General features: G+C 37.7%; 1 protein-coding gene across 4 annotated transcripts; it reads left to right on the top strand.

Annotated features, from left to right (window-relative positions):
• The first annotated feature begins 4,900 nt into the window (after positions 1 to 4,900).
• ikzf2 (IKAROS family zinc finger 2) lies at positions 4,901 to 23,374 on the top strand. 4 transcript variants are annotated; one of them, XM_005918370.3, is made up of 9 exons: positions 4,901 to 5,265; positions 6,553 to 6,635; positions 7,944 to 7,990; positions 12,526 to 12,627; positions 15,408 to 15,596; positions 16,411 to 16,578; positions 19,380 to 19,517; positions 19,843 to 19,971; positions 20,886 to 23,374. In XM_005918370.3, exons 3-9 carry the CDS (start codon positions 7,963 to 7,965, stop codon positions 21,695 to 21,697), a joined length of 1,566 nt encoding a protein of 521 aa, XP_005918432.1. In that variant the 5' UTR covers positions 4,901 to 5,265; positions 6,553 to 6,635; positions 7,944 to 7,962; the 3' UTR covers positions 21,698 to 23,374. The 4 variants fall into 4 exon arrangements, with proteins under 4 accessions (XP_005918432.1, XP_005918433.1, XP_042075088.1 ...); XM_005918371.3 differs by lacking the exon at positions 4,901 to 5,265 and adding an exon at positions 5,272 to 5,659; XM_042219154.1 differs by lacking the exons at positions 4,901 to 5,265; positions 12,526 to 12,627 and adding an exon at positions 5,272 to 5,659.

Below are 23,374 nucleotides of genomic sequence, written 5' to 3'. Positions count from 1 at the left end.
CTTTTGTTTCTGAAACTGAAAACTGATTGTGGGGAAAAAGAAAAAAGAAAAACCAGCGCCTTCCTCAGAGTTGATCATATCTTTATCTGCTCTATCTGACCTTGCTAGACAATTTTCCAATATGGGTCTGCCTCATTTATAGCCTTGTACTCATTTTTTACTAACGCAAGTTTATATTATGTTTGAAACTTTCTGACCATACTTAGACAGGAAGCAAAATGCATGCTAGCAGAACAGAAAAGTAATACTGATTTGAAGTAATCTTCCTGGTAATACATTTCGAGTGATAACACACAAGTATTACAAATAACACAATAGATGCTTATTATCTATGTGTCTATGTTATGTACAGAATTTAATAAAATAGATTTTGATGTATCATAAGGAGGAAAACCAGTGCTGTGTTGTGTGTGCTGTGTGGTATAAAGACAGAGAGAGAGGAGAGAAGAGAAAAAAATCTTTCTTGTATTGTTCGAAGTTCGAGTTTGAAGGATTTATGCAAGGCTCAAAATGACAAAACCTGTCACTGTGAATATCTATATCTTTAGCAATCTATTCCTACATGTGTAAGCATTTAATTTATGGACTGCTTTTAAAAAGGGTATCTAATTATTCAACACACTGACACTAGGGGGAAGCATTCAGCCACTTAATGGTAGAGGCTCAGTGTTTTTTGGTTACACTGAATACATTTTAAAAGAAAGTCTCATAAAATAAGTCTTAGAGGTGCCTTTGGCTTCTTACAACTCCATACTTTCAGCACTACAATAATGTGAATCGGCAAAGAGTGGCAATGTACGTCACACACTTACATTACCAAACACTGGCAGTAAAATGAAAATTGGAGTTACTGAAATTGATTCATTTTTGCTGTTTATATGAATGTTTATATGGTCAAGCTTCCATCAGTAACAATACCATGTTGTTTTTACAGGTCTAATTGTGTTGACTACTCAAAATACAGTTAATGTAACATCTGTTTCAGTGACATTTTTCATTACTGCCACTGTGGAAAAACTCTGCTAAGAACACACCCATATCTGACTGCATTTAACAGAACAGTGGCCAGAATTTTTAGAAAGAAAGAAAGAAAGATCAGAGAAACTATTTTGATTTCTTTCTTTTTTAAGACAAACATCACAATGATAATATAACAGACTGAATCCAGGCAGTGTGCACAATTTGGACTAAACTTGCTGAATACATCTGATATTTAGATTTGAAAAAAAAAAAGTCCAGGCAGGTCACAACAGAAAAAGAACCATTCCATGTTACAAATAAAAAGTACAATAAAACTTAACTACAAAGGTATCTCACCAACAAAGAATAAAACAGGATAAATACTTACTAATTTTACATTAAAGACAACCTTTACCAAGATTAAAGTGTGACAAAGGCACTCCTCAGGTGAATCTGAAATATTCACATTCCAGTCTGACATTCATTCAGAATAATGATGGTAACAAATGAACCAGACACGCAATTTACTGATCGTTCTCCACTTGTGGTATTGACCAGTTCTGAAATCAACCAAGACCTCTTTGTCTGACACGTATATAGATAAATGTGTTGAATGTGTGGGACAAGAGTGAGACAGAGGAAATGGTCAACTGGTCAGTCTTGTCCTAGAATAGAACCTCTCAAGTAGTAGTATTAGTTGTAGTAGTGTACTACTAATATAGGAAAATGTTAAATAGGGTATGAAAGGTAATCACGGGGTAGGCAAACAAAGAAAAACAGAGAGCAAAGCTCAGAAGTAATGATGAAAATAATTATAAATAGGTGAAAACAGGTGAATATGTTAACAAATCATACACATCTGAGAACATTCATTGAAATCTACTTTATTTCATAAACTGCTTATAGTTTAAATGTGAAATGTTAAAAACCATAAAATAAAATGCAGTGTAAGAAAGTCCAACATTTACTACTAAATTATCACGTAGGAAATGTTTAGAAAATTCATTTACACTTTGAGTTTAAAAATTGTGTTAACTTCTACTAATAATAACTAGACTTACATTGTATATGACACACACAAGCTATCTGATTTCTGAATGTCTGAGGAAGATTATAGCATTGACTATGAGAATCAGTGTGTTGCAGCCTGGGCAGCAGACGGTGGTCACTACACTGAATACAGATTGAATTTTTTATGCATTTTGTCAAATCTGAAAAGAAAATCTGAGAGATTCATACTCATTTCTTATATATTTTTGTATAATGAAGCAATACCAGAACATGAGATGCAGGTCCAATTTGGACCAAATAAATACGTTTGTATGAAAAAAATGAATATTTTCATTGGCAATTTTGAGCTCTCAATTCCCCCCTTCAAACCAGACACTGAGCTCTCACTTTGCTCTTTGAAGTATAACAGGATGATGGATAGGTTTGTCAAATATATTTAAATATAGCTACATCCAACTCAGTTGTATGTATTTGATATAACAATGCAAAACGTCTAATAAAAATAATACTGCAAATAATATTAATAATCATGGACATAATAATAATAATAAGGGCTACACCTCTCCAAATGCAGCTAACAGCACATCACATAACTCTTTAACGAACAAAACATAAGGGTGAATAAAATTTTTGGATTTCCCAACACTCCACTTACCTTTCATTTGCAGCCAGTATGTTTTTTTACATGAAGCTAGTCCTGGATAAGCTAGCTAAGCAGCATTGTTTTTACTGGGCCTAAACACTCTGCTATGAAATGACAATTTATGGGCTCTTAGTTTTACCATCAAGAGTAAAACTAAGAGCACTACACTAACAAGATCACTTGTAGTATACCATGTAATCTTTGACTTATTTTACTGGATCACCTTAAAATTATGGCTGCTGACTGACTGCTGCTAGCAAGCCAATGTAAGTAGTCTTAGCTAAAACCAATGACTGTAGAAAACAGTCATTGGCTTAAACTGTAAGCTAGCTAGCAACACACCAGTCAGCAGCTTACAGAGACATTCAAATGCTACCATAAAGATAGATGACAGTGTTACTTTAACTCTTGAAAGTCTGTTTTCCAAAGGAAAGCTTGGTCAGCAAGTTACCTTCATAAAATATGGAGGCAGAGTGCACTAATTCCACCTACACAAGTCTGAAGTAACAACAGTATACAACACTGGAATTTCACTCTATAACTGGACACAAAGATGGCCTTAGAGCAAAAGCGGCCAAGAGGTCCTACTCAGTGACTTGAATTGTAAAGGTGATGCCTAGCAGACAGCTGCTGGCTACGGCTACCTGTGGCAATTTTTATCAAGGAAAAAGTAACTAATGAACTGACTCAGTTTTGGAGGTACCCTCAAGTGGCTGTTAAAGAAACTGCACGTGCAGGCTTCATTTTACTGCATTTCGTTGCCTTGTACCTGTGACATGTGCAATGACAATAAAGTTGAATTCTATTCTATTCTATTCTATTCTATTCTGTTCTATTCAGCCTGGGGGGACCTAAAGGGAGACCAACGAGTACAAAACTTCCATCTGTCACTTTTGAGGATTTGTGGCTTGGTAGCTATGTTGCTTCACTTAGTTTTTTCCAATCATGATGACTGGCCGCTGCTTGCAAACATGACCTATGGAAACTTTTGATTTGTGTGGTGTATATGAGCAGGGCAATTTCAAATATTAAGCGTTGTTTCCAAAACAGAAATTCTGTAGCAAAATCTAAACTCAATAGACATTTAATGTGTATCTCACCTAGCAGATAATTTGGCTTGTCTTTCAGTAAATTTCAAGCTATATGTTTTATAAATATTATAAAATATTGTTTGTTTATATAGACAATATAATACAAATTATTAATTAGACTGTGACACCTGTGGGGAACCACTGTGTGAATGGTGTTAAACTCACCTGCACCCTCAACCTCTTTTTGGTTTGATTTTTGGTTTTGTTTTCACGTTTAAAAGCACCCTTTACTATCATTCCCACACTCTGACATTTACAATGATGTCACTGCAAACCAGACCTCATGACCTAATTTGCATCATAATTTCTTCTATTAATCATTCTAAGAAATGACGTATATTTGATGCTGTGTTCTTGAACTTTTCCCATTTTGTCACTGTACTTTGGTGCTGTACAAATTATTTTTACTTTTAAGTTACTGAATTTAAAGAGACTATTAGAAAGTAGTTTTTTCCTTTCTTTCTTGTTTTGTTTCACCCTCAAAACATGCCTGAGGTCTGTGTCATGTGATGGAGTCTCCCAGTACACTGAAATGAAAATTGTCAAAAGTTTTAACACATTTCTAAAACAATGATTACAATTACCACAAAAGAATGAATACTGGAAGATATATACCTGAAATTCTTAAAATCAACTGTTACTGTAGCTTGTACAAGCAGTAGTTATAGACTAATGGTTTGCATTCTTGACAACACTGATCATGCTATAAAATATGCTTTTGCCACAATTTTATTTCCAAAGAAATGCAATAACATTGTAGCAATTTAGTGATGAATATTATGTCAGTGTGTATATATATATATATATATATATATATATATATATATATATATTGTGGGGATAGGTTAATTGGAAAATCCAAATTGCCATTAGGAGTGAATGTGAGTGCGAATGGTTGTCTGTCCCTGTGTGTTAGCCCTGCGACAGACTGGCGACCTGTCCAGGGTGTACCCCGCCTCTCGCCCTATGACAGCTGGGATAGGCTCCAGTGCCCCCCGCGACCCTGAAAAGGATAAGCGGAAGTGAATGGATGGATGGACTATTATATATATATATATATATATATATATATATATATATATATATATATATATATATATATATATATATATATATATATATAATTGTATGTATATATAAAAACATGTGGTCACTTTACATGTCCCTTGAGTACACGGTAACCCCCAATAGACTATGCCACTTATGTTTTGTCGTCACAGGGATATAATCTGGCAACAGCCTTAGAAATAAGAGGCCCCTTGTAACCTAATCGATTGCCGAGCAGGGAGGCAGACTGGGTCCACACTCTGTGATCCGTTTCTCTGTGTCAGACCAAGTTCCCAGAATAGCAGCTCGTGCTGGTTGTCTGTGGAGGAGATGGAAGAGGAAGTCAGTGGTGGATGTAACAACTGTTGCTTTTGCTGCCGCTGCGGAACCATACCTGTCAGTCCGCGCTGCATGTTAGATGTCGGACAAGAATGAATTCCGTTTCAAGCCGAGACATTCAGTCTGGATCAGTGTGCAAGTTCATGGGATTATATAAACTCCTACGTGTTTAAGGTAAATTAAAAAAAGAGAGCGCGCGGGAGAAACCTTAGTGCGTGAATCGGTTTCCTGTTTGAACTAGGTAACTGCTTTGATATAGCCATTGAATTTCGTTCGGCTATCAATTGGCTACAGACGCTTCAGAGCTGCTAGGGGCGCATGTCTGCAGCAAAGGCAGACAAGGAGCGTCTGTCTGATGAATGGAAAGCCAGACGGGCTCTGCTGTAGACTGCGGTGATCGGATAACCTGTTGAATTGCAGCTGTCAGTCAGCTCCGAGCCTTCCAGGCAACACAGCCAGCAAAAATCACTTAACACGAGAAACAGCGCGTTGCCACTATAAGAACAAAAAGTCGCTTTACGGTTTTGCAGCTGATGGTTATTTCCAGAGATGCGCTGTTGCCAGCCAGGTATGCACTCTGTCCTTAGCTTACTACTTAACTTGCCTGATGATCTGCAAAATACACTTTTCTTGCCTTTTTGCTGTTTTTCTTAGTTTGAATATTTTTGGCTTCCTAAAGTAATCGTGCAGACAAAGTAGGAAGTAGTTTCAAAGTGGAAGGCCTTTATTTAAAAAGGAAACTGATAATTTAACTTATTATTATCGCTGATGGGACAGTGCCCCACTTTGGCTAGCGTTTGGACGCATTGGTGTTGTTGACTTTATCCGCCGTTTAGTTTGCCACTACATCACATTATTCCTATTGTTGGCAGCAGCAGCAGCAGCAGTTAAAACAGATGAAGCTCTACCGGTTTGACCTTGAGTCACATCTCCACAGTAGCTTTTTATCATTGCCTACCCGCGGATTTCCAGTCCTTTGGTTGTTGAAAATAGCTTGGCTGCTCCCTGTCGCTATGGCTAATTCCTTAGGAACCGGTGGATCCAGTTTGATCCTTCTCTTTCTTTCCTTACCAACTTGTTGAGTTTTCCACTTCTTTGTTCCTACTGCAAAAGTCCACGGGGTAAGACAAGAGTCGTGCGACTTCTAATGGAATGCTTTACAGTCACATCCAGTGAGTGTATAACTTGGTGGGGCAGCGCGAGTGTCGTTTTTTTTTAATGTGGAAAACTGTGCGGGACGCACGCAGAAGAAGCTTTTGACATTCACCTGTAGGACACTATCGACGCGCACCTCCTCAACTTTCCAATGATTTTTTCTGAGCTGACTCATGTGAATTAGAGGATGTTTTTCGCTTTTAGTGGACTGCTAATGAGACGTGTCGATCTAAAAAGAAGTACTTTCTTTCGTATTGAGACATCCCTGGACTAAATAGGCATATTTTACTCTTTGTTTCATTAAAGGGAGGTGGAGACACCTTGCCACCCCCTCCTCCGTCCTTGACTGAAAGCACCAACTAATTTTTGCACAAGGGAGACTCTTGAAGGTAATTATGTGAATATATATATATTTTATTCACTCCACATTACTTTCTTGTTTTAGTTTCACGTTTCACTTTTAATTTTAGTGGCTTATCGTATATAAATAATCACTGTTTAAAAGAAATGGCTATGCCTAGTTGCTGTGACTATAAAATGGCCAAAGATTACCCCCATGTAGCTAAGAGGAGGTCTCATGTATGTACTGAGAAAATTGTGGCTGACTTCTTTTCACCAGTAAACTGTTATTAGAGTATCTAATATCTAATCATGGGAAATGAAAAAAGGGGATGTGGATTCTGCGTTTGTCTTGCCCTCTTTTCTCATTATTTAAGAGCTTAGTTGTATGTTCTTCAAGGAAGCCAGCAGCTGTGCAGTGATACAATGTAATGTTGTTGTGACACTCCACACGTTTAAATAATATCAGAGTTTTTGTTGTTGTTATGTGCTTCCAAATTCTAATGATTATAAAGTCACTTTGTATTTCTTAATTATAACATTTTTAAACTCAGCAATGAAAGGAGGTTGAGCGATAACGATTGAACCAAACTTCAGTTTCTAACATATAAAAATAAGAAATCCCATTACAACTTATTCATATGTGCCCCATTGACCAACACTCAGTTAAAAACAGAGCGTGCCTTACACTGCCCTTCTAGAAAGTTGAATGCTTGGGTTTCGTTTTGAGGCGATGCCACTTATTGTGTTGGTTGCTTTGTCACTTTGTTTGGTACCAAAGTTCAAATTGTAACGTAATAAATTTTAGTGATTAATCTGTCAGCATGGTGCACATTTTGGTTCATCTTCCCTTGCCCGTTTTGTTATTCACTCAAATAGTTGAGGGGTTCATTTAACCTGAAATAAAGATAGGTGAAATGTATAACGTTTGTACAATGATTATGTAATTTCGTGGAAAGAGGTGAATAAAGGACCCATGAAATCAACAATTCAACTTCTTTTTAGACAAGCACTCTTTTCATTGTAGAATGTGAAACTAAAACACGGCTGTTCACACATTTAAAATAGTTCACAGGGTAACTTGCTAAATATACATGACTACTTCTCTAAAAAGAAAACAGCACAGACCTATTGTTGCTGTAATAAACTTCTGTAGAGTGGAAGTTATACACACAAAGCTTTGTAGCTGCTGTGAATTGCAGTTAGTTTGCACATGCATTGCTTTGATCGTGCAGGTTTACATGATCATTCATTGTGTCACTTAGTTTTATCTGTTCGTCTTCATCGTTAAACAAATGAAGAATTAAGACAAATTAATAATGTAAACGTTGCAGTAATATCTCAATTTTCTGTTGCAGCACTCCCAGAGCCCTAGAAATGGAGACTTCCGAAGACTATCGTACTAGTAAGTCTTTACATGTATTATTTATTACATTCAATTGACACTGTGACCCATACATTATAAACAAGGACACACTATAACGCATATATTCAAATGCATGTTTATATTCTACTGAATATGAGAATAATAATGATTGCATCATTATGAGAACTTTGACCATAAAAAGTGGTTTTGAATTTCACAGTGAATCCAACAATTTTTTATTTGATTTTTATTTGATTTATTTTTAAACCATGAAAAAAAAAAGACAAAGAAAACCCCAAAACATTTTTTTGCAATTCACAACACACAATTTTAAGGGATTTTCCCCCAAGTGTCTGCCTTCTTTCCTGTTCACCCCTAAATTAGAGAAAATATGCCATTACAACATCCTTGTTGAACGCAGCAGGTAGGATGATGCGCTTTGTTGGTTGCTCCATGCCCTTTGCTTGGTTCCTTTGGGCAGGCTCCTTTGAATATCTTCCCCCCCCCCCCCCCCCCCCCCCACCATGTATTTCGCTTTGGTGTGCATATTTCAAAACAGGTAGCATGTTGTTGATGATCTGTGGGGACTTTTAGGTCTTCATTTGGGGTTTGCGCTTGCAGGAACACACAGGCGAATAGTCTTGGAGGTGGAAAAAAGAAATGGAGGCTCTTTTTCTCCCTGCCTGTCGGTGCGTCACTTCTGAAATAATATTTTTATAATTATATATCTTTCAAAAGGCATACATCTTTGGAGGATACTAGATGGAAATTGTCATTGCTCCCATATATTTTGACTTTTTCCTAGGTTTGGCGAGGCACTGTGTACTGTGGGTGAAAATTTAGGTCAAGTAGTCTACCTTTATGTCACACATCATCACAGTCTCACTCAGTACTCTTCCACATGTACACAGCTACCCTACTACACTAATTCTTAGCACCCCCTGTTACATATAAACACTCTGTTTACACGTTTTCCAAAATCTCTGGGAAATTATTTTACAAATATAACAAAAAAATTGAGTGTAGTGGTTTGTAATTCCTACGTTAAAAAAAAATACAAAGACAACGTATCAAACGTTAAAATGTTAAAAGGGAGACATTATATTGTTCTCATGTATTTGTTTGTTTTAAGACACATAGATTAATTTCGAACTTTATGGCAGCAACATATTTCAAATAATTTAGGAAAGGGACATGTTTACCTCTGTGTTGCATCCCGACGTCTGCTAACACTACTCATAACCATTTAGCATACTATAAAAAAATGCCTTTCTAGTCTTGCTAGATAAAAGACGCAACTTTCTCGATGCTTTGTTTTGCGTTTTAAAAAATCTTTTAACTGTCTATTTTTTATTTTATTTTTATCTGCAGCCTTCTCAACTTAGCATCAAGCCTCTTTTACTTCAAAGCCTCGCTGTTGTCATAAGTACAGAATGTCGTGTGGTATCGATTTGCTGATATAAGCAAGGTCTGTTCTGCAAAAGATGCTGGTTATGGTTATGCTGCAAAAGAAAACTAAAAGCAGAAAACTGTGTATAACACTCATTGTAAGAAATGCCGTGTGCACTTATGAATCCCCATATGGTTTTGCTTTGGAACGGCACACAAGACAGTTTTCCATCTCATTTCTGTCCATCTTATATGAACTCAGGTCAAAACAAAGTGCTAGTGTTTTTAAATCTTGTTTATATGGGCAACACTTTTTTAAATTTTACTTTTTTACTTTTTTTTGCATAGTAATGTTGCTAAAGTGTGTTCCACAGTGATAGTGGTTTTCAGTAGTATCCTGAGATTATGTAATGATTTCCTCTGGGCACGCGAACAGATTTCTCCAGAGTCTGTAGGTCTTTCAACAACTATCGATGTAGGATTTTGTAAGTGAAAAACCTCCCCATCTTTACTTCTGTGGGAGTCCAACTAATCTGGGATGTTCGTAATAGCTTGTCTTCTCCAGCCGTTTGTTGTCCCCGATCTTCCTTTTTCCAAATGTGTGGCTGGTATAAAACTCAGAAATTGCCTATATTTGACAAATTGAATAAGTATGTATGATATTGACACTTAAAACAAGTTATAAGAGCAGAAATTCCATTTGCTATCCTGAGACAATGATTGGACTTTATAAGCTATGCTCACTGTGTGTTAGTGAAGTCAGCAATTATTACACCTACAAGTTTCATGTGTACACATTTGTTCCTTTCCATTTGCCAACACATTAAATCATGTCAATTTTGTATATTACTCAAAGAACATTTTCTTCCGTAAGATTAAAGTGTTTGATATCCTAATCTGTTCATACAGATTTGACTCAGCAAACCAGGGGCACCAACGCAAACCTCAGTCCATGAAAGCATACGTGTGTGTCTGAGTCTATTATTTACCCATCCCAAATGTATTATCTATCAGCCAGTAAAACGTTAAAAGTTTGTGTCTGCAAACTCACTGGTTGTGATATCTATGTATCTATGTATCGATTGATATAGATTTATATTTCAAGGGGATTCTACTGGATTCAGTTCAGTTAACCAATTTTCATTCTCAAGAAACCAGTTTGAGATGATTTCAGCTTTGTGATATGTACTGTGGTCATAAATGGATGGAAATGGTCAGTAACAATCCCAAGATAGACAGTGGCATTTAAACAATGCTCAATTGGTACTAAAGGGCCCAAAGTGTGCTAAAAAAATTATTCCCCACCATCACAGCACCACCACCACCACCAGCCTGAGTCACTGATATAAGGTAGAATGGAGCCACACTTTTATGTTGTTCAAATGAAATCGCAACCTATAAATCTGAGTACTGAGGCAGAAATTGAAACCTATAACTTTCCAATCATTTGTTGTCGAGTTGTGGTTAGCCTGTTTAAACTCTAGCCCTCCGTTTTCTGTTCTCAACTAACAGAATGGCAGCCAGTGTCATCTTCTACTCTACTGTAGCCCATCTGCTTCAACGTTTAACATGATGTGCACTCAGCGATGTTCTTTTGCATACCTTGTTGTAACAAGTAGTTATTTGAGTTACTGTTTCCTTCAGATTCAAGCTGTCTGGCCATTGTCCTCCGACCTCTGTCATAAAACAAAACATTTTTTACAGAGAACTGCCATTTGCTGGATTTTTTTTGGACATACTGTATTCAAAGTCACTTAAATCACTTTTTTTCTCCTATTCTGATGCTCAGTTTAAATTTTAGCAGGTTGTCATGCAACATATACATATACATTGAATTGCTGCATGCGACTGGATTGAATTAGATATGTCTGTTAAAGATAGATAGATAGATAGATAGATAGATAGATGGATAGATAGATAGATAGATAGATAGATAGATAGATAGATAGATAGATAGATAGATAGATAGATAGATTTGGGATTACCTAGATTACCATGGTACTGTTAGGTGTCTGACAGCATCTGTTACAGTAATGGAAAATCCTCCATGACAAATCTGGGCCACTCCTGTCTCCAGGACAGTATTGCCAAGGGATAGCCAACGTTGGTCACCTGAGATTTCCTCCAACCCCAACCTGTGCAACCTGAGCCTAGGCCCAGGGATTGTGTCTTGGACAGCATCTCCCAGTAAGCCCACTCAGTGAGGCTGTAACTACAATGGAACAATGCCACAGAAAAAGCTTGTCAAGTTAAGAGGAGCTGTAAAAGAGAGAAAAGATCTGACACAGATTTCTTTTTTCATGTATGCGGGGTCACTTTAGACATATTCAGAAAAAACAAATTGTAACAGTGCACCATTGTAGCAATTCACAGGAAGCATCTATCATATTCTTTTGATTTTTTACAGAGATTCCATAGCTGCAGCTATCCTTTTTAAATCGGACTGATAGTGTGGTGACACCACAATGGATACTTTACAGTATTTCTCACTGTGGCTCCTAAGGGGTCAGAAGGGGTGTTTGCCTGTTGCTACTGCATTGTTCTAGTGACCCTGATGGGGCCATGCTGTAAGGGGATAAGGGATTGGTTTGCTCTCCCTCTGAGTGGACACCGGGCTATCCATAGCCCGAGTTCTGTACAAACTGCTGAGAGAATGCAATTTGATCTACATTTGCTGAACATTATAATCACATAGGTGGGTAAAAACTTTTGGGTAGTTTGGTTTTGCATTCTGGATGTTGACTACCTTAATGACTATTCAAAATAGGTCTTGAAATAGATCTGAGTATGAAGAAATTAATCATTTTCAATCTGAGAAGGCAAACAGCAGAAGGCTTCTTCATCTTATTCAGTATGTCAAATCGAGACATTATATTTATTTCTGTTCTATTGTCACTATATTTACCTGCATTAAGATCATAGACCAGAAATAAGCATGCGGTAAGGTCTGGTATTTTGCTGTCACAGTCTCTAATGTCATCCTCAATAACACAATTTATTTTTCTCAACAGCAACTTTCTCAATCTTAACCTCAGTCTTTGAAACCTTTTGATGTAACATAACCAATTAGTTGCATATTTAACACAATCAAGAAAACTGGCATTTTTCACATAACAGTGGCATTTGTTGTTCAAGTACCGTATTCTACAGCACAATGCAGATTGCAGTGTTTCTGTGTCTCCCAGGTAACGGCAAATGCTCTCCTGGTAAGGAGAACTCGAGAATGTTGGCGGATATATCAGCACCTAATGGAGAGACAGTTCCTCAGGGTCCTAATTCCCCTGGTGGTGAGTGCTCAGTTATTAGATACACATTTCTGCAGTCTTCCAAGAACAGCTGTAGAATGAGCAGAGGCACTTTATCATTAAAAATCAGCATTAGATGATTCAGGTTGGCTATGCGTTAAGATATTTTTTCACAAAAAAAGTTTTGCAAGGAAACAAAGAATACTCTGTTTCCCATCAGTAACTATGGAATACATAACTGATACATTTATAATTGGTTGCGCCAGGTAAATTACCATGGCAGATGTGAGCAGATCAGAAAACAGATGCCTGTGATAATATTTCTGGTATCTTGCATGGAACACATGTTCATTTGATTTGTGTGGATACTTTAAATTGTAAAAAAGTGGAGGAAAAGCCATCCAAAGCATGAAGCTAGAATGACATTCTTGTCTTAAAATTGAGACGCTTCGTGAGAAAATTATCGAATAAAATATACCTGAAGACGAAAGCAGCGTTACCAAAAGTGGCTGTAGATTACACAGTAAAAGCTTGCGTGCAAACAATGTGCCCTGTTGCATCTTATATCATGTTGCTCTTGGTCTGAAGTGTTGCTTGGTTCCTTTCAGCCTACTGACTTATATCTATAGATCATCTCTAGCAGTGTCACTCTGAAGCAGCAAAGTAAGAAAAGGGGAAACAAAGTAAGACAAGGGACCTCAGTGAAAAAAAGGGGAAGCTTATCTCCCACATGTTTAGAGATGCAGGGAGGTGGGCTGTGCGATGGTTTTCACAGGGAAATACTTTTCACCAATAAGAGCTGTTGTCATCGTCTCAGTTGCTTAACATGCTTGCCATTTGAGGTTTTGTTTCAAAAGAGTTGTGTTACTACTCATCATATACTGACAATAAGCACAAAGGGGTACAAATTTTGGCGCCAAATTTCTTAAATTTGCGAGCAAAAGCAGAAACCGTACAGGGGTTATATTTGTGTTATGCGCTGATTACACTCTAGCTGACTACATGACAGATTGAGGGATGCCTGAATTTCTTTTTTGGGGTTCGGTCACCTTCTCAATCAGTAGTGATCATGATTCTAGGTTTTCTGTTCACTATATGAAAATTCAGATAACTCACAAATTGAACGGAGACGTAGTAATTATGAAAACAGTATCTAGATGATTTTCCTAGCTGTTTTTGTCATGCGGATTGTTTCAAGCGTATCCTCATCTGACCAATCTTTGCATTCCACTCTGCCACACTGGAGAGACAGATGTAAAGATGCAAGGAGCTGAATAGCAAGGACGTTCAGGTCTGCTCCGTGTTGCCAGGATACAGCTGTCGAAGACAGGCTCGATTGCAACTTGGGTATTGGGATAAGTGTTCTTCTGTACAAACTGTGGCATTGAAAAACATACAATATTAGATTGAACAATGCTGTTTTTGTATGCATATGCATGGATTCAATCACTTGCAATGACCACATTTATGCATATCTCATATTGGCCTGTGAGAATTAACTTCATGTCAAAAAGAACAATTACTAACTGCTGTCTAATGGGAGGCTTTAGTAATCCAACCACATATGCTTATATTATTGATTTTTATAAAATCCCATAATAAGATAGCCAGGATTGTTTAGTTGTAGTTGGATAATGTATACTCCTTGCCTGTGCAACATATAAAGCCCCAAAAGCTATTTACAAGATTTTATGTAGTGCCTGAATGTTTATTAAAGCACTGCAGGCTCATGTGATTTTTTTTAATTAAAAATATAATTTACACAACAAAAGCTAACTGACCCCTGTGCATATTACTTTGATATTGCTACATATGACAGATGTACAGAGATCAAAGATATCAAATGTAATAAACTATAAATGTAAACACTTTATTTTGCTTGTTCATGGCGTATTTAAGATAGCGTTTGTGTTTAAATGACTGAAGATGATGTTTTGTGATAATGTTTTGCTGTGTTGAGTTTGTTGATTTTATTCAATAAAGAGTAGAAGACCTTAGAAAAATATTAAAATTAGTATTTTTATGTTGAATTATTGCAAAATGCTTGTAACCAATAACTAGAAACTAAGTGATAAGTTTCCCGCCAGCTCAGATTCAGACACACATACATGCAGAAGCATGCAGACCCACACATGCACATGCGCACTGGTGCACGCACATGCACGCATGCGCACACGCACACACACACACACAGATGCACTCATAATATTACACAATATTTTGCTTTTGCCATCCAGCCGGTCTCCCACTGCTAGTGAGCAGCAGCCAGAGAAGGCCTCTGGCACTCCCTTTCTTCCCAGGGACAGCCAGAAACTAGACCAGCCTGTTTTATTCTTTTTTTTCCCTTTCTGTCTCTTCTTGTCACCATGTCAAGTCAATGCTATCTATGAGATCAGTTGGTATGTAAAAATGTTTTTAATTTTAATTTTAATTTTTTTTAAATTATTTTTATTTATATTCTGTACCTCTAATCTTCTCTATCTCTAGCCTATATTCATTTTGTCTACAGTACATAGCAAGTCCAACACAGATTAAATCAGCCCGTTGCACTCCAATTCAGTTTACAGAAGTGACTCGGCCTTGTGGCTCAACCTTTACCTTCACCTAGTTCATCTCCATCCATTACAATTCAATCTGACCAAATTTATTGTAATGCATATTTACCTTTGACAGAGTTGTGTAGCCAGCCTGGGTTTGGGTATGGTTCATGATCGCTGTGGACAGCATTTGTATAGTAAAAGTAGATTTTTAACTCTCCTATACACCTAACATTTGCCGTGCCATCAGGCTCATCAGGATTGTACTATGCTTTGTTTTTTCAGAACTGACAATTAAGCAAGAAGAAGAAATCATGGATGAGTCTGACAACAGAAGTCCAGCAGTGGAAGAAATAGGCCAAACAGGGGAAGAAGGAGTAGCACTAGAGGAATCCATGAGTGGCAGCCCAAGCAACGTACAGGATGGGTTATCTGGGCCAAATGTGACAGCCGAATCAGGAAATCGACCAAACGGTACTCATTTTGTTTTTCCAAATAGCATTAAAGGTTTTTAAATAAACCTTTTAGCATAATTGACATATCTTTTATAAAACTCTTTGGAGATGAATGATCCACAAAGAATTTATCTTGTTCCGACCATTAAACCAGCAGGGGAACCAGCAGTTTCCACTCCTTTAGAGTGAGTCAGAAACCATTTGTTTTCCTCGACAGTGGGTGTGGACTGCCGTCTTTCTTTCTTTTTTCTTTGGTTGAAACAATAGCCGTGTCTTGGAATTATTATCAAGGGAAAAAAATATCCTTGGAATCCTCCGCAACAGGTTTCAGTTGACGCCATGAGTACTCTGGTTATCACAGGTCATATTTCTCTTTTCCATCTCCAGATTAAAAGTAGTCTAAAGTAGTCCATACATATATGTGCTTGTGTATTAGACACTGTAGCACTTGTATTTGTAACTTTACTTCAGCCAAAAGTATATTTAATGCTAATGTTAATGCTCATTACAATATATTTTTGATTCCTTAAGAGTTTCCAGAAGAGAGTCGCAAGTACACTACTCTCATGTTATCAAGTTTTTGTGTTGTAAATATGTGATGTATTATCACAGTCAGAAGTTGTACTGAATAATTATTTTGTTTGTTGTTCATTGGCAACTACCAAGTTGTTCAAAGAGTCAAATACCATGTCATAATAATTCGAATGACATGTTTTAAAATATTAAGGAAAAAAAAATCCAGTTATAAACAGTGTCTTCTTAGGTTTGTTGATACTTTCAAAAAAATATCCATAGTGATTGTGGCATTGACTTCCTGTTCATGAAACTCACAGGAGACAGGCCGTTCCAGTGCAACCAGTGTGGTGTGTCGTTCACCCAGAAGGGAAACCTGCTACGACACATCAAACTCCATACAGGTGAAAAACCCTTCAAATGCCCCTTCTGCAGCTACGCCTGCCGGAGGCGCGATGCCCTCACTGGTCATTTGCGCACTCATGCTGGTAAGTGTTCTCCTCCTCAGCCCCTTTTCTTCCCTTTTTACTTGCCCACTTGTGCTAACCAAAAGAGACTTTGTGTGTATATATATCTACATATATATCTATATATATATATAGATATATATGCAGTCGACATAAGCATTCGATATTGAGGTACACTATTTAAAAAAGCCCAAACCCTTTCAACATACTATTAACCTCTTAGGTAGTATTTATGCTGGCTGGTGAGGCCATATCTTGTCTTTTAGATAGATTATGTCTTCTTTTTATCTGCGTGTTATATACGGCACAGTGAGTGCTTTGTGGTTAGGTACCAAGAAACACGCTGTTCCTTAGTCGCTAAGGAGGAAACTATCTGTCTGTTGAGAAACACATGGGGAGTGCTGGCTGTATCAACTGTAACCCACTTTCCTATATGAGGATGTGCTCTCCCTTTTGTTGCGCCTTTGAAATCAAGGTCAGACAATACCGTCATTTCTGTCTGTGATGCCCCGCAGGGTTTACTCATATATAGTTCTCTTTGTTAAAGATAACTTTTGTGCTTATGTGTATGCCCATGTGTTTATGTACAGTTTCGTGTGCGTGCAGGTGTAATTTTGCTCTTAGAAACCCTTACTTACATGATTCCTTTACACACATCTTATTTATTTTTGTCACATTTGTCACCTACCTTCATTACCATTTTCTTGGTTACACTTCTGTTGATCTGAATTTGTTTGTCCTTTCGTAGACTCTAAATTTGACTCTTCCGAACATCGATTTGGATATTTGACCGACGTGTGTAATCTTGACTCCCTCCCTCTCTGTGTTCGGGGACTATTCATTATACGACTATTGGAATCCTGGCATTTGTGGTTTGGTGCCCTGCCAGGAAGAACAGGTAGAAAGAAAAGAGAAATACAAAGCTTTGACAGAGAGGTCAGATGATGAAAACGGAAGACTACGGTGAGAGACAGTGAAGACAAAGGCTAGATTAAACCTTATACTGGAAGATGACATTTTTCATTCAGGCACAGTTGATTGGTAAAATAGTAATGCAGGAAAATCAGGTGACAGGGTTTTATATTATTTAAGGTCTAAATTCAAACAGGTTTTTATTTATTATCCAGATGGCGTCAATAAAGTGGGTCTGAATTCACAGTGGACCGTTTGCATGAATAAGAATAGCACCTGTAATGTGTCCACTCAACATCTGTGCAAGATTGTGTGTGGGTGGTTATATAAATATGAAAAAGTAATGAAGCCTATGTAGTGTGAGTGAGAATCTGTATAGCCACTGAGAACAAGGGAGTGAGTCTTGTTGACTGAATACTGCCTACTCCACTGTTAGAGTACCACACGGCTGGAAAGCAAAGGCAATTATTTCCATGATGACGTTTCATTTTGAAGTAACTCTTTCATTACCAAAATGAATATTGCTGAGATGACCCTGCATATACACCACACTTCCACACTACCCACACTTTGATAATATTGAAACCTTTTGTCATTATGCAGTACTCTTGTAACTGTTCATACTCAGAAAAAAAAGATAATAAACCCCAGTTTCAAGTTCAGCCCATACAGTGTCATTCACAGACCACAGAAGTACTGAATGACATATACGGCAGAAAAAAACTATTATTCTTTTAAATGATTCACACAAGAAATGTAAGATTGGCCATGACTGGTCATGTTATTGTGTAACAAGTGGGTTTTATTTCATTCACATCATCAAAAGGAAAAGTCCAGCACAGACAGCGTAACATTTGGAAACTTTTCTTTTTTTTAATAACTCCATTCGCCTTTTCTATGTGAGAAAGAGTACTTCTGTTAACATGTGAACTGTCACCTAGCTCTAAATGTGTGTGTAGTTTGTGTGACTGCTCGTATGTGTGTTACAACCTCCATGCTCAAAGTGAAAGGCTTTGGGTTTCTCTGTTCTCACAGTGAAAAGAGCACTGGATCACATCTTCTTCTAGTAATACTGTCACCATGAGTCTACATCACTTGGCTAAAGGTGCCATGTTTGTCATATTGGTTAGCTGTTGTGGTCTTCAGTTCACTTCATGAGTCATTCTAATTTTGAGAATACTCTGACGCAGGACTCAGATCTTTCCCTCTGCAGTGTCTGGGATTTCGCTTGTTGAAGCATGTTGCAATTATTATTTTTTTTAACCATTTTTGACTCAACTTACATGTCAGTATGGAAACAGCTCATGTTGATCACAAGTAAGCTGATAACTAACTGCCCGGATGGTGTACAAGAACTTCTTTAAACAACAGAAATCACCTCCAATAATTCATTGGTGTGTTGAATGCTTGTTGAAGCAAACGTGACGTATGAAAGGAAATGAGTGGACTAAGACAGATGTAAAGAATGAGTCTTTATATTTTCACTTTTCTTCGTAGGAAGGAATCTAATTAAATAGAACAATGAATCACACTCCACCTCCATAGCAGTTTAACCTGGAGTTAGTTTCCTACCGCCACAATGGGATGCATGATCAATTCCATTATTTACTCATGCTATGCCTCTGCAGTGGGAGTTTGCTGCACAGACCAAAGCGTTTTGAAATGCAGACTTTATGGCGCAACAGTCTTGGTCGCCCACAACTTGTGTTTCTGTCTGGCAATAGTTGTGTGGAATCACACTAGTAGTGGAACCTCCATGATCTCAGAAGCTTGGTTTTGGTTTGTTTGTACTACTTACTGTTCACAGTGTGTACTACTACGCACCACCTGAATACTGCGGCACTGGATACTGCCCACTCTCTGTCTACAGCGATGAATGAAATTAATAGACTGAATCTTTTTGCTTTTAGTCGGCAAACCGCACAAGTGTAACTACTGTGGGCGGAGTTACAAACAGCGGACATCTTTAGAGGAACATAAAGAGCGTTGCCATGGTTACCTGCAGGGTATCGGCTTGGATCCTAATGTCAACAGTGGGCCTTACACAGGTAAAAATAAATTCACTAGAATTGAAACCAGTAAACGTACATATAATACAGTAAAGTTAATTCTTGAATGAACTGGAAATAATCCTTACCATTAAGCACTAATGACTGATATATTATTTTGCACAACTTTTGCTATCTGAGTATACTTACAAAATACTCAGATAAGTTATTTATTTTGCAAATAATAATAATATAAAGCTGCACTTGCCCTAAGCAAAATTCATCTTACTTTTATTCTAAACACGATCATTTCTTCATTTATTTTTCCTTTTAAACACCCAGCTGTATTCGTGCTCCTTCTTATCACCTGTTCACTCCTTTTAAGGTGACGTTCCAAAAGAGCCAAGGCCCATGCCAGAGCCCACCATGGCCACCTTTGATCGGCCACCTGTTATTGAAAGACTGCATAGCAATGTAGGCAAGAGGAAGAGCACCACACCTCAGAAATTTGTGGGTGAGTCATACATGCATTTCAGACATAGTCAGCAAATCGACTACTCTAATTACCACGAAGATAAAAAACAAATGTTTCATATGATGTTTTATTCAGACGAGTGGGGTGGGGGGGGGGGGGGGGGAGGAGGTTGGGGTTTAGCAGTTGAAGTACCAACTGAAATAATTTGTTGTATTATGTTCTGCATGCAGTGATCTTTTTTACGACTCAAAGCATGCCTATATGCTGTTGTTATCATATAAATATATTATTGTTCAACAATGAATTGATTAATTTAATTGGTTTATAGGAGTCTTGCAAATGATTTTACTTGAGCATTAATAACATGCTATTGTTTTTATCAGCTTACCCGATTTTATTTTTTGAGCTTACTTAGTTTGATTTGTCTTCCCCTTGTTCCATAGTTTTGCATTATATAGTATTATATAATGTCACACAATAGCTTTGGCCTACTGTTTTTTTTTAATTTGCCACACTATTAGAAGATGAGATTGAGCAACTAGAGCAAGCTGACTGAGAGGCAAGGAAGTGTTTTTTTCACTCTGTGGTTACGTACACCTGTAACTTTGCCATTGCTCTTATCGAGAGAAAACAGCTTACCGCATCCCTGTTCTCGAGGGGTTAAACACTGCAGTCGTAGATGGATGGGGCTTTCCACTCATTAGACTCAAACATCATGCACAAAATGTGAAAAACAAGATCAAAATATCACCAAGCCATAACATTCACTGTCTAGAATGGAAATTACAATCAGTATTTGCATTTGTACATATTAATTTTCCTTCTTGACTGAAGATAAAAATAAGAGTATTTTTGCCACTTATGCTGCTGCATCTATATATATATCTTATTTTAACAAGAAATTGCCATCATCATTATTTACATGCAGTCATGAACTACTCTGCTGTTTACAGGTGAAAAGATGCCTCGCTATAGCTATCCTGATATGAGCTATGACATGGCTGTTAAGTATGAGAAGCAGTCTGAAATGATGCCACCCCACATGATGGACCAGGCTATCAACAATGCCATCACATACCTGGGATCAGACACCCTACGCCCCATGCTCCAACATCCAGGTCCTCCACTTTCTATGGCTGAGGTGGTGCCTATTGTGAACCCACTCTTCCCCCATGTCCTGCCACTGAGCCAACGAACAGAACGTTCAGGAAACTGTGACACACTACCAACACAGCCGCCTCAGCCCCATGAGTTCCCCAGTCATCCCACCTCAAATGGCCCCACTGGTTTAACAAGGCCAGGTAAGCATCCCCAACAAGGGCAAGAGGAGTCACCCAGCAACAGTGGTGTTGAATCTGCTGACTCAGCTCGCAGCAGCCCTCAGGAAAGGCAGGGATACCATGGCAGCAATGCCCCCGTGGGCCTCAGGTCTCGTGGCAGTCCAGCAGTGGTCTTTTCAGGTGAGCGGATGAGAGATGCATCACCTAGAAGTGGGGCAGGATTCGGGGTTGGGATAATGCGACTGGCAACAGAGAGGCCTGTGAGCCAGGAAGGGATACGGGTGTTTGGACGGGAGGGCCAGGAATTAAGGGCCTTCCAGTGTGAGCACTGTCGAGTGCTCTTCCTGGACCATGTCATGTACACCATCCACATGGGTTGCCACGGATACAGAGATCCACTGGAGTGCAACATCTGTGGTCACCGGAGCAAGGACCGCTATGAGTTCTCCTCTCACATAGTACGGGGTGAACACACCTTCCAGTAAGAGGATGGGTAGAAAATTGAGGGATAGACAAAGAAGTGAAAGGAGCAATACCCTGATATCCGTCCTTATCTCCTCTGAGACTGCATTGTTGAATGGCATTGTAGACAAGTGTAGCACAATCACAGACTTTCTTTTTAAGCTACTTATTGCGAATCTGAACAGTTTAACAATCACATGAAGGTATGGGCCAAAGACACATTTTGTACTATTTAATTGCGATTAATGTAAAGGAAGGACTTTTTTTTTTCTCAAAATCTTACTAGATTCTATATTAGAGCAGCTGTCAAAGGGCATTGACAAGTGTTTTTCTTTTTTTCATTTTAGTCTATTCTGAAGTATATTCTTTTGTGTTTTCCCTCTCATCATGCTTTTAACCGTTTTCATTCTGAAGACATAATGCATGCATATAGATGGTATATTAGAACTTGTTTCTGCCCTGTGGGCTCAGTGTGGTTGATAAAAATCAGTTTCAGATTACTAGACAAACGTCAAGGCTGCAGGTGGTGTATAATGTCACTGAAAAAAATCACTATGTTTGACAAAATAGTAGCACTTATTCATTATTGTACTTATAAAAATTTGATCATTGATGCTATCAGATGTTAGTAAATATACTGAATGCATTCTGGTTCTATTCTCAGTGGGTATGCAAGTGCATTGCTGCCTAGATTTAGAAAATGCTATTAGCCCCCATAAATATATACACCACCTTATCACATTTTGTAATTCAGAGTAAATTGTCTTGCATATCATTATAAACAATGATAAACAATGTGATTTCCTGTGCAAAAGCTCAGGAGAGTCTTTTAGCTATTGCTATCTGCCTATCTGATAATGAGCAGTTGAAAATATTGAAGGCATTATTATTGTATTATGTTACTTTAACTCTCTGCAAATGGTGCATGTTTTAGCTTACCATATCATACCACCCATGTTTTTCCATCTCTCAGGGGCTTGTAAAGCATTTGTGAACCATTAGCGCAGATAAAGAAAACCACCAACTTCCTGTTGGTGGCTTGTCTATTTTGTAATTTTAAAATCCTGCCAAATAAAAAAGAGACTATCTAAAGCAACATATGAAAATGACTTTAGGGCAGTGTTTAAGCTGGTAAACATAGTTGAAATATCTTGATTGGGGAAAAAAAAGTGTTCTCCTCTGTTTAAGAGAAAAACATGTTGAAAAGCACAATGTCTAATGTGTTCTTGAGGTTGCTTAACAGAGCACTGGAAACACAATGAATTATCTCAAATATTTATCTAAGACAAATTTCAGTTTGTCTTACATTTTGAAATGATCCTATTTATAGTTCATGAAACTGAAATTGTTGCTTATATTGAGACATATTTTTCTCTGTTATAATCAGTCACCATTTAAATGCAAAAGGACATAAGAAAAATCACTCTGAAAGTTAAACATAAAAACTGTTGCCTAGTCATTCTTGTTGTATCTGTGACTTTTAAAAGTTCAGTTGAGGGCGTCTTTTTTCAATTGTTTTCTTTCTCTAACCTTTCAGGGTAAGATGTCCAAATACCTTTTTAATTTCCTTTGTACTTCTGCGGAATACTACTGTGTCCTGTTGACTCAGACATTGTGTTGCTTACAGTTTGAGTGCACTGCTATATTCTTAAACTTTGAGTATAAAAAAAAACAACTGTCAGAAATGTTGTCCACATGGA

The sequence above is a fragment of the Haplochromis burtoni genome, unplaced genomic scaffold (genome assembly GCF_018398535.1).
Source record: "Haplochromis burtoni strain Fernald_Lab_line unplaced genomic scaffold, NCSU_Asbu1 Contig_29, whole genome shotgun sequence".
Classification (NCBI taxonomy): Eukaryota; Metazoa; Chordata; class Actinopteri; order Cichliformes; family Cichlidae; genus Haplochromis; species Haplochromis burtoni.
Note: the sequence above shows the minus strand (reverse complement) of the source record. Positions and strands in the feature narration are given on the sequence as shown.

Excerpts from the sequence above, each read along its gene's own strand:
- ikzf2 (XM_042219153.1), top strand. The coding sequence starts at position 12,495 with ATGCAGATTGCAGTGTTTCTGTGTCTCCCAGGTAACGGCAAATGCTCT. Across the intron at positions 15,597-16,410 it reads ATCAGGAAATCGACCAAACG|GAGACAGGCCGTTCCAGTGC; the intron begins GTACTCATTTTG and ends TGAAACTCACAG. Across the intron at positions 19,972-20,885 it reads CACACCTCAGAAATTTGTGG|GTGAAAAGATGCCTCGCTAT; the intron begins GTGAGTCATACA and ends TGCTGTTTACAG.